General features: G+C 39.3%; 2 protein-coding genes across 3 annotated transcripts; one reads left to right on the plus strand and one right to left on the minus strand.

The window, feature by feature from the left end:
* The first annotated feature begins 410 nt into the window (after positions 1–410).
* On the plus strand, positions 411–4,316 carry LOC113283656 (probable LRR receptor-like serine/threonine-protein kinase IRK). Its single transcript, XM_026532987.1, has 2 exons — positions 411–2,161; positions 2,445–4,316. The coding sequence occupies exons 1-2, from the start codon at positions 675–677 to the stop codon at positions 3,895–3,897; spliced, it is 2,940 nt and encodes a 979-aa protein (XP_026388772.1). The 5' UTR covers positions 411–674; the 3' UTR covers positions 3,898–4,316.
* Positions 4,317–6,222: 1,906 nt separating this feature from the next.
* LOC113283657 lies at positions 6,223–9,989 on the minus strand. Of its 2 annotated transcripts, XR_003327561.1 has the most exons (5): positions 9,462–9,989; positions 9,107–9,356; positions 7,731–7,858; positions 6,537–7,205; positions 6,223–6,398 (listed from the first exon to the last, which is right to left on the minus strand). XR_003327561.1 is itself a non-coding variant. In XM_026532988.1 (4 exons), the coding sequence occupies exons 1-4, from the start codon at positions 9,627–9,629 to the stop codon at positions 6,735–6,737; spliced, it is 1,017 nt and encodes a 338-aa protein (XP_026388773.1). In that variant the 5' UTR covers positions 9,630–9,989; the 3' UTR covers positions 6,223–6,734. The 2 variants fall into 2 exon arrangements, 1 of the variants encoding a protein (XP_026388773.1); XM_026532988.1 differs by having other exon boundaries at positions 6,223–7,205.
* Between the last annotated feature and the right edge of the window lie 1,891 nt (positions 9,990–11,880).

Here is an 11,880-nt window from a genome sequence, read left to right on the forward strand (position 1 = left end):
ATTTAATCATAATAAGTCAAATTGACGAGTCAGTTCTAGACTAATTGTTTGAGTCAGTAAAAAAACAAACAACCCATGTTACCTCCGAGCCATGTCGCCTCTGTGCCGGTCTGCCGGACACCTTTTCTGCCGGGAAATTAACAACCACTCCCAACGACGACGCCCGCTCGGGACCGGTTACCCTTTCCGTAATATTTTGCAACGGAGAGGTGCAAACTTAAACCAAAGGTCTATTCTTACAGCCGAACGTTAAAGATGGACCCACATCATATCACCACGTCACGCACAACATACCCCACCGGTACATCCACGTCAGATTCTATTTGAACAAAACATAAACATCCACGTGGAATAAGCCATAAAGTCATTTTCTCTCTACCTACACCTGATTTTCGCTGTTAATAAAAATACCATTTTTTCCAGTAGAGAGAGAGACCAGACCAGAGAGATTCAGACAGTAGAGAGAGACTAGTGGGGAAGGAGTGAAATTCAAAGCTCACACTTTAATGGTGTTCAACCCCTCATTCAATTTTCACCTCTAACTTCATCATTTCATCAACTAATCTTCCATCTTCGGTCTTCTCCCGGTAACATTCCGGCCAAAAAAAGCTTCAAAATCAGTCAAATCTACTTCCTTTCTGTCTACTAATGAAACCCTAAACTCAGTTTCAAAAATGAGGAAGTGGGTCAGTTTCTTTCTTCCAGTTACTGCAACTTTTCATCTTCTTCTTGTTCTTCTATTTGTCTCATCAGTTAGATCATATGTTCCACCATTGAACGATGATGTTTTGGGATTAATTGTATTCAAAGCTGATCTTGTTGATCCAACAGGCAAGTTATCATCATGGAATGAAGATGATGATACCCCATGTAACAACTGGGTTGGTATAACATGTAACCCTAGAAACAATCGTGTCTCAGATGTCATTCTTGACGGATTCTCACTTTCCGGCAAGATTGGTCGTGGTCTTCTCAGATTACAGTTCTTAAGAAGATTATCTTTATCAAAAAACAACTTCACTGGTAGTATTAATCCTGGTTTAGCTGGTTTGGAGAATTTGAGAGTGATTGATTTCAGTGAGAATGGACTCACTGGATCCATCCCAGATGAGTTCTTCAAGAAATGTGAGTACTTGAGAGCTGTTTCATTTGCTAAGAACAAGCTTACAGGTGAGATTCCTAAGAGTTTGAGTACTTGTTCTACACTTGCTGCTGTTAATTTCAGTTCTAATCAGTTGTCTGGGGTGTTGCCGAAAGAGATCTGGGGTTTGAATGGCGTTAGGTCTATCGATTTTTCTGATAATTTACTTGTTGGTGAGATACCGGATGGGATTGAGAAGGCTTTTAATTTGAGAGCTGTTAGTTTAGGGAGGAATAAGTTGAATGGGGTGATTCCGGTGGGGATTGGTGGGTGTGCTTTGCTGAAAGTGATTGATTTCAGTGAGAATTTGTTGACCGGGGGAATGCCGGATTCGATGAGGAAGTTGTCTTTGTGTAATTATGTTGATTTACATGGGAATAAGTTGGAGGGTGAAGTTCCTGATTGGATTGGTGAAATGAGTAGCTTACAGACTTTGGATCTCTCTGGAAATGCATTTACCGGAGGGATACCGGAGTCAATGGGGAAGCTTCAGGCGCTGAAGGTGCTGCATTTGTCTCAGAATGGTTTTAATGGTGGGTTTCCGGAGTCGTTGAGTAAGCTGACGAGTCTGTTGGAGTTGGATTTGAGCCGGAATTCGTTGACGGATATACTTCCAGTGTGGATATTTGGGTTGGGTTTGCAGAAGGTTTTGTTGTCTGAGAACAAACTGAGTGGAGAGTTGGAATCTCCGGGGGTGTCGCTGGAGGGATCGTATCAGAAGCTTCAAGTCTTGGATTTGTCGGACAATGGGTTTACCGGTGGCGTTCCATCTAATATTGGGGTTTTCAGTGGTTTGGAGATGTTGAACTTGTCGAAGAACTCTCTGGATGGAGTTATTCCAGTGAGTGTTGGTGAGCTGAAGAAGGTTGGTGTTCTTGATTTCAGTGATAATCAACTTAATGCTAGCATTCCTTCTGAAATCGGAGGTGCAGTTGCTTTGAGGGAGTTGAGGCTGGAGAAGAATTCCTTGTCTGGGAAAATTCCTTCCCATATCGAAAAGTGTTCATCGCTAACCACCCTGTAAGTACTCTCCCTTACTGTCATTATGCTTATTAGTTGGTGCTAATTTTCCTGCAAGTTTACGAAATGAGAATTTTAACGCCACTGCTCATGAAACAAACTGAGTTACTTAGTTGTATTGCTGCCTGCATCATTCTTTTCAATTTCGGAACATTGATCTGCATCCTTATGTAGGAAATTGATCTTCACAACATTCAACACTAGTATAATTTCAATGGTAGTTGTTTACATGATAAGTTTATGGACATGTCCTAATTGGTATTTCGTTTGTTTGCATCGTTAGAATATTGTCACAGAACAAACTTGAAGGTCCAATTCCTGCAACCTTGGGTAACCTCTCCAACCTCCAGAATGTAGACTTATCTTTAAACAGCCTAACAGGAGCCTTGCCTAAGCAGCTTGCCAATCTTCCTCACCTCCTGTCCTTCAATATCTCCCACAATCAACTCCAAGGTGATCTACCTGCTGGTGGATTCTTCAATACCATTTCCCTTTCCTCTGTTTCGGGTAACCCGGCCCTGTGTGGTTCTGTAGTTGACCGCCCTTGCCCTGCTGTCCTTCCAAAACCCATTGTTCTCAATCCTAACTCTTCTTCTGATGTGGCTGAACCCGGTTCTTTGTCCCCAAACATGCGTCACAAAAAGATCATTCTGAGCATTTCTGCGTTAATTGCGATTGGTGCAGCTGTTGTCATTGCCCTTGGTGTAGTCGCTGTTACACTTCTAAATATCCACGCTCGATCCACATCATCTCGTTCTGCTGCAGCCCTTGCATTATCAGCGGGCGATGACTACAGCCGTTCCCCCACTACTGATGCCAACTCTGGCAAGCTTGTCATGTTCTCAGGTGACCCAGACTTCAGTGCTGGGGCCCATGCATTGCTCAATAAGGATTGTGAGCTTGGCCGTGGAGGGTTCGGAGCTGTTTACAGGACTGTCCTCCGGGATGGACGGCCAGTTGCCATAAAGAAGCTCACTGTCTCAAGCCTTGTGAAGTCCCAAGATGATTTTGAGAGGGAAGTCAAGAAGCTGGGAAAAATCCGTCATGAAAATCTTGTGGCGCTTGAAGGGTATTACTGGACTCCATCGTTGCAACTCCTCATTTCCGAGTTTGTCTCAGGAGGAAGTCTATATAAGCAGCTTCATGAAGGACCGGGAGGAAATGTTCTGTCATGGCATGATAGATTCAACATAATTCTTGGGACTGCAAAGAGTTTAGCACATCTGCACCAGCTGGACATAATCCACTACAATCTGAAATCTAGTAATGTTCTAATAGACAGCAATGGTGAGCCAAAAGTTGGAGATTTCGGGTTGGCAAGATTACTTCCAATGCTAGATCGTTATGTTCTCAGCAGCAAGATTCAGAGTGCACTTGGATACATGGCACCTGAATTCGCATGCCGCACAGTAAAAATCACTGAAAAGTGTGATGTGTATGGGTTTGGAGTTTTGGTACTAGAGGTGGTGACAGGAAAGCGGCCAGTGGAGTATATGGAGGATGATGTGGTTGTGCTCTGTGATATGGTCAGGGGAGCATTAGAAGAAGGGAAAGTAGAAGAATGTGTGGACACAAGGTTATTAGGGAACTTCCCGGCTGAGGAAGCTATCCCTGTGATGAAACTAGGCCTCATATGTACATCTCAGGTACCTTCAAATAGGCCTGACATGGGAGAAGTGGTTAACATATTGGAGCTGATCAGATGCCCTTCAGAAGGTCAAGAGGAGTTGGAATGAAACAAAATGAAGCTGTTATAGTTTTTAAACAGGAAAGGAAGGAGGAAGAAGAATCAAGATAGATAACAAGATATGATATCAAGAAGCACAAATATCATTTTACTGAAGTTTTTCCGGCGAAGAGGAATCCGGTTTGTTTGTCCAATTTACAAAAAAAAAGTAGAGAAAAGAAGAAGCAGAGCAGTAATATCTCTAGTGTTGTGTAAGTTTTAATCTTTTGGTTTTTAGTCTTTTTGGTTTTTGGTAGTTTTTGTGTATCTTGCTTTGTTATTTCTTCTTGGTCTCCTATTCCACTGTGTCTGTCTGTCTGTAACTGGTTAACGACGACGACCGATACATTTGCCGGATTCCTATTCACCGGGTTCCAATTTGGGATCATAATATTATTGCAGGATAACTTCCTCATTATCTGTTTTTCATTACTTGTTCTTAAGCTTTCCTTGTTACACCAGGCAATGCACAATTTGGATTTTAGAATGTCTTGATTCTTTTAGATTAGATTCAGGAAGCAAAAGCAAAAGTTACAATGCACTCAAAGTAAAAGGCAATGAATAGATTCTCAAACAACACCTAAAATTTCAAAATTTGCAAGGATAACAACCAGAAAAGTTTGTAAAAAGTGAAAAGGAAAATGCAATTGGAAGAAGAAAAGAATATATTGGGGAGTGCTGTTTGGATTAAATGATTCTGTCTGAAAAAAGAAGCATAGAAACTCTCACATTATAAGCTCTTCTTACTCTCCCATGTTTTAAGCTTTGGGGAGTCACAATTTTCATTCTAAACTTCATTTATAACACTTATGTCAGGACAGTCACTCAGCTAAGAAGAATGGAACCTTTCATGGTACACTTTACCACTATTTAAAAAACACAAAACACCATTTTCGATATTGACTCAAAAACAGAACTCGAAAAACAGCTCAACATTCAATACTTTGTTTAAGTTTTTGATGGGAGTTGAAAGTTAGATGTTATAAGATCCCATTTTTGGTGAAAATCTTACATTTTACCCACCCATACTGCTTTTTTTCACTTCGGTTAAAACCTGTGTCAGATTTCGAATTCAGATCGTAGATATCTGTGTCAAATTTTGAATTCAGACCGTGGATATCTGTAACGTATTTGTACACATACATTATTGTACCAAAGGGAGTTGAAAGTTGGATGTTATAAGATCCCATTTTGGTGAAAATCTTACATTTTACCCACCCATACTGCTTTTTTTCACTTCGATTAAAACCTGTGTCAGATTTCGAATTCAGATAGTAGATATCTGTGTCAGATTTCGAATTCAGATTGTGGATATCTGTATCGTATTTGTACACATACATTATTGTGCCAAAGGATCTAGAATTATGAAAATAAATTTGACAAGGAGGACATAGTGTGGTGTGGTGCATGAATAGAGGAGGAATGGATGATGGTGTTGGAGTGATGGACTCAAAAAAGAGAAAGAAAACTCAAATAAGCACATGCAATCCTCAAGAACAGCTTTGGTTTTATGGTTTTTTTATAAAAGAAGGAAAAACAAGAATATAAAAATACTTAGCTTAGTAGAAAACTATGACTATCATGGGAAGTGACAAAAGTGAAGCTTTGTTCTGTTATTTTAATGGAGAAATGCAGAACTCTATGCCTATACCCAAAGTGGTGTCCTCATCAAGCCCTATAATCACTATGGTTAGTGGAATGAAAGACGGATTCTTTCAAATGTGGTACACAAGAAGAAGAAAAAGTGGGGGGAACCCATTAAAGTAAGGCAAGCAAGCATTCTTGAAAGGTGGAAATGAACATGTTGTTGTAGCTGGCCTGGCCATGATGGGAGAATTTTCTACTCTTTTTTCAAACTTTTCATTGATTGACAGACAAAATGATAGAGAAGGGACACAATTACTAGGGTTTAGTCACGTTAGTTATAAGTGATATGGTGAATGGTGGATGCATATGATTTTGGGAGAGAATGAATCTGCCATCATTTAGATTTGCAAGGTGGGGAACATAAAAAGGTTATGAAGCGAGAGATGTTTGCAGAAGGTGCATGCTTGCTTGGATATTGCAGGCAGCTTTTGTAAGGTTTCTGGAAAAGAATAAGTCATGTCACTGTTATGGCCTAGGTTAGTGGGGGATTTTGATTTGAACATCCGTGAACTATAGAAACAAGACACCATATACAACAAAAGGAGCTGAATATGAAAAAAACCCCACCTTGCTGGTGGTGGTGGTGGTAGTTGACCTGGCAATGGCTCTGGCTGGTGGTTGTCAGTGGAATGGTTGCTGCAACTATGAATTCATCACATCTCTCTGGGAGTAAGCCCAAGCAAGAATGTTAGCTCATAAACTGAAATTCCATCTTTTGGGCCAGCATAACTTATTACAAGTCTTTCTGCTAGCTAGCAGGAGGAGTTGGCAGATAGAGACCTTGGTAAAAAATTCCCATTCACCATATTTTACAAAGTTTCACATTTAATTTTTACCAGAGCAGTGCAACTTGCCTGGATTTCCCTGTAAAAAAAGAACAAAAGAATAATATCTAACCACCCACACTTATTGTTTGATGACCTATATATTCTCTATGACCTATATCGACTTCAACTACTGGCTTGAAAGAAAATTGCAAAAAGACAATGAAAACAAAATTACCTCCGTATAATTCCAACATCAGAAAAAGGAGGCGCAATTTACACACTATCGTATACACCAAACTGTGTTTTCATCTTTAAGTGATCACATCAGTCACGCAGCAAAGTTTCTTCTGTTTCTTTGTAATAGTAATTTTCTTTGGGAGGATGGTCTTGCCTGTTTTCCTTACTTGTTTCAGGTGAAATCAGGTAAAATACGTTAATCATCCCAATCGTTTCCCCACTCATCCTTACCAGGAGGTCTTGATGTCAGTCCATTTGCAGATAAATTTCCTGTTTGCTGTCTCCCTGGTGACCTCACTGCCTCACCCTCATCCCAGTCATCATCCCAACTGTTATCCCAACCGTCTGCAGATTCCACATTAACAACTGAAGAAGATGTCATCTCAAGCTCCTGATATGGGACTCCTGTACCATGTTGTTGGTCCCGCTTGCCAAACTTACAGCAGGCCCATGACCCTCCAATAACCAGAGCTACCACAAAAAGAAAGTAAGCACCATAGATGGGGCTTTGGGTAAGAGTGGTGTAAAAAGGCATTTGAGTGATTGTACGGAAATAGTTGGCTTTGGGTTTGGGAGATACAGGACGTCCTGTGTGCAAAACGCATTCTCCACTTCCAGCATGTAAACTTATTGTTGAGATTCCTTCAGCAATTACTGATACACTTGTCTGGAAACAAAACCAAACAAACCATAACCTCATATTACTATCAGTAAGATACCAACGTCAATGCAATCATTGAGAAGGGAGGTACCAGTCAGCTGGAACTCATGAAACATTATAAGAAGATGGTGTTGGTAATCGAATGATGGAAGGAAGACTGAGAACTAAAAGGGGCGCACACTTTGAAAACTAATACTAAACAATCTTTATGCCATCTTTAGACTAAGAAATTGTTTGGCAGTACGAATATTGGTTTCACTAGTGTTGAGTGTAAACAAGCAGTTAGAAGCGTACTAGCGTGTTGAATAGCTGAAAACCATCACAACACGGCCAATAATAAAAAATGAGTTTCTTTTTGTTTTCCCCTTTTCCAGCAAAATTTTACATGGCTAAGTACTCTTTTAACTGCTGATTTAAAACAGCGTATTACTAAACCCATGCAATTATAACTTGAGAAAGTCTGGTGATAGGTCAAAGGTCTGAGATCGAAGAAACCAAAAGTTCAAGAAATTTAAGAACTGACAGACATACCTTCTTGGCTCGGTGTTTTGGTATCTTCAGCTCCTTCAGGTCCGCTTTCACAGAAGCTGAGACACTAATATTTACTTCCAGATTGCTCTCTCCTTCATTTTGCACCAGAAGAAAAAACTCTTGCAAACCTGAAAAAGAAAAGAAGAGGAAAAAGAAATGAGAGTGGTGAATGTTTGTTTTGTGGAGCCTTAATAAAATCAAGTTGCTTAACCCCACAAAGATCGAAACCATTTTTCCTTCTTTGCAACTACCTAAACTAAAATAGAGGTGAAAGATCTAAATCTCCATACTGGAATACAAAAAAGACGCAATCAAAGTGAATAACATAAAGCTGTACATTGATAATTGATGCTCATTGCACCTACTCCAGAACCCACAACAACTTCTTAATACTAACTTATATGGTCATCGAGTTGTTCCAAAAAATCAGAATCATACAATAGCATCGCAGGAATGAGGAACTATCGCCACAGGCTTGGTGAGCAACGGTAAAACCCCAGCCATTCCCCTAAGAAAATAGGCTCGCAATAGGCTTCGCGAGCCAGTGATACACCAATAGAGGGCGAGTGCAGTACCAAGATGGGTGACCACTTGGGAAGTCCTCGTGTACCTTTGTTTGGATGAAAACCAGCCATTTCCATACGAAAGGGCGGAAGCAGTACCAAGATGGGTCTGCTTGGGAAGTCCTCATATTCCCTTTCTAGCCTAGCCTAAATTGTTTGGGACTGAAGGCTTAGACGAAGAAGAAGCATGCTGGAATGACTTATCGTGGATTATTACATAAACAAAATCTGGTATGTAAATATATTACGTCTACAGGAAGTACCTATGGCAAAGTACATCTCAACTTAACATATCAAACCAATGACTAAACTAAACCAAGTTGCTTAACCCCACAAAGATTGAATCCTTTTTTCCTTGTTCTCGACCACCTAGATTAAATCAGAGGCAAAAGATCCATAGCTCCATACTGGAAGAAAGCAAGTACAAAAAAGACGCAATCAAAGTGTAACACTGATTTAAGGTTCCACGCTGTTAATTAATGCTCATTCTACCATGTTCTAAACCCTCAACCACTTCTTAATACTGACTTAACGATATGGCCATTGTCTCGCACCATAACAATCAAACTCGTACAATTGCATAGCTGAATGACTTATCAGGGTACATCTATTGCAACATAGACTAGAATCTCGTTTGCAAATATGTTTTATCAAGAAGCAGAAACAACGGTAAACTACATCTCAAACGAACACACCAAAGCAATGAGTAAACTAGTTGTGTAGCGCCTTAAAGTGTCAGTCTCTACATTTAAGTTATTTGTTCTGCAACATCTATCTACCAAAACTAGTTATTAACATTGAAAAGAAAATTACCAATTGGAAGTAGACAAGCAATCATATCTTTCTGCTCCGTCGTGCACTTGTTTGACTTCGCACTACATTTCTCATCAATTCCTTCTTGAGTCACACCACCTGCCGCAGCCGCCGCACCAGTATCATTCTGATCCACATTTGTTGTATTCTCTACTGGAATTTGTGGGCTCTTCGGTACAGTAACGTTTGAATTCACATCAGTCTGATTAGATCCTACTGCAGCAGGAATTGGTCCTGGTGATGGAGAAATCTATACAAACAACAATTTTACTCCCTCAGTAACCCAAATTCAGCACAAATCAATAGAATTCATATGTAAATTAAGGAGAAAAGCTTAAATTATTCATCACCATACCTGTGTTGTTGTTGAATTCGCTGTTGTATTGTTGCTGTCTGGTTTTAATCCGACCAATTTCCTCAACTTGAATTGAACAACATCATCAGATCCATCTGCTACTCCTAATACAAGAAGAACCAATAGAATTACTACAAAGGAAGAAGAAGAAGAACCTTTTTTAACCATCTTAGGTTAGAGATCCAGAGGGTTCACACAAATTTGTATTATGTCCTGGATTCAGAAACTAGTCTAAATCTGCAATTCAATGATAACTGCAGTTTTGACAAATTCATTTGGGGTAGTGAATGGAACAGTTACAAATTGAAGTGATGGATTGGGGAAATTGGGTTCAGTTCAAGTGTGAATTTGGGGATTCCAGGGAGAAGATGATGAGATGAGATTCAGTAAAATTAGGGTATTAATTGATTGATTCTGGGAGTTGAAAGAAGAAGAAGTAAAGTTCTAGGCAATTTCGTTGTGATAGGTCAAGATGAACAGCTCGTTGCTTCGAAGAGACAGAAAGAAAGAAAGAGATTCATTTCAGGACCTAAGAATCTTTTTTTTTCTCGATTGCGCCAGGCGGAGTCTTGCGATTTGCGACAACTACCAACCGGCCAAGGACGGAGCCACAAGGCTCTACTACGGCACCAAATACATTCTGCTCAGTGGTAAAGTCATTGGATGACGATGTTAGCTAGCACCAAATTTGTTACCTATCTATTAAAGTATGTGGGTATCAGGATCTTAAATAACCCAACCATGTGGGACTAATAATTTCAACACGCCCGTGTAGTATCGGCGGGTCTTACAAACACGTGGACAACTAAATCGGGTGACGCGGAATAAAGGTGCGGTCAACTGACTCGACACAAATAGCCTGCTCTGATATCATATTAAAATCCACGGGCATCTAACTCAAAACCAATTAGCAATTAGTGGAGAGGCCCTAATAAATTATAAACTGCAGGATCTTAAATAATCCAATCATGTGGGACTAATAATCTCAACACGATCAAAAAAAATAAAAAAATCTGTTACTTGGTTGCCAAAGTGAAAGTAGGTGTCATGAACGGGGGATTGAAGTTATAAGATTTTTGGCCACAATTTCAGCCAGGAGGAACTCTTGGGAATGGGACAAATACGTTTTGTTCCTTGGAACGATGATTAATCATTTGTGTCTGATATATTTACGAAAATCAACAGAAATAGGTGTTATAGAAATATTAAAGTAACCGAATACGAGGGATTTTCAGGAATGCCAGGTAGTTTTGACTATAGCTATTGGGCACGGAGAAATGACCTACCACCTATGTGGACATTTTGTGAATTTTTCATTCTAACCAAACTACATCTCGATGTCAGTCTACAGAAAACTTAAGAGTTTGGACATATCGAAAATGCAATTTGCTAGACCATTGTACTTTCTTGTAGTAGTACAACACTAGTATTAGCTCTAAAAGAAGAAACAACAATCTCAAATACAATGTATAATTTTCTTTCCTTTTACTTCTCAACTAAGTTCTAACAATAAGTTAATATGAGTATGTTTATTGAATTGGCAATCGCTAAAAGGGAGGTCCATAAACATTTGAGGGTAAAATTGATGAGCTGTGATGTGTATGAACTGAAGTCACACTTGAATATGAAGAAAACTGGTTATTAAAAATATGAAAGACAAGGTTTGAGGGTCGGAGGTTAATGAGTCGACTCAGTTAAAAAAATCGTTTTCATTTTCTTATCAATTTTATGAATTCTTATCATAATTTTTACTGATCAAATCATGGGTTCTAGTTTGCATCGTCTTTTAACAGGTAACTGATCTCGTTGGATATTGTGGAATCATCCAATGAGTTGTTGTTTTATAAACAATAGTACTTTCCCCATTATTTATCTTATAACCCATCTCTAAGCTACTGGATTTCTTTTTACTGTTTTTTATTATTCTTTTTCATCTTAGTTGTAAACTAACCTCCTTCCATTAAAGGGTAATCTCTGTATCCTGTGCAGGTGTATCCAAGATAATCATTTGTGGTATCCAGTAGTGGAATTTTTCAGAATGACCTTTTCTGAAACAAGAACAGTGGTGTGGAAAGCAGTAGTGCTAGTCATCCTCTCTGTGATGATTCATATTAGTAGAATAGAATATCTTGTCGATCATTCCGAAACCAGTAATAGCCAAATCCTAGATTTCCCCATCCATGGAAAATCCCATTCCAAGATCCAATCCTCCATGGAAATTTCAAAATTCAAATTCCCTCCTAAAATCAAGCTCTCAAAAGTTAGTCAAACAAAACTCTTTCCTTCTTTGGTGCCTATCAGTTACAAAAATATATATAAGTTACCCTACCTAGATATTTCTGTTTTTACCATACGTGATATATGGTATTCTCATAACTATACAAGCCTAGTTTAATTGGGGGCGATATAACTTCCAACT

Source organism: Papaver somniferum, chromosome 5 (assembly GCF_003573695.1).
Source record: "Papaver somniferum cultivar HN1 chromosome 5, ASM357369v1, whole genome shotgun sequence".
Classification (NCBI taxonomy): domain Eukaryota; kingdom Viridiplantae; phylum Streptophyta; class Magnoliopsida; order Ranunculales; family Papaveraceae; genus Papaver; species Papaver somniferum.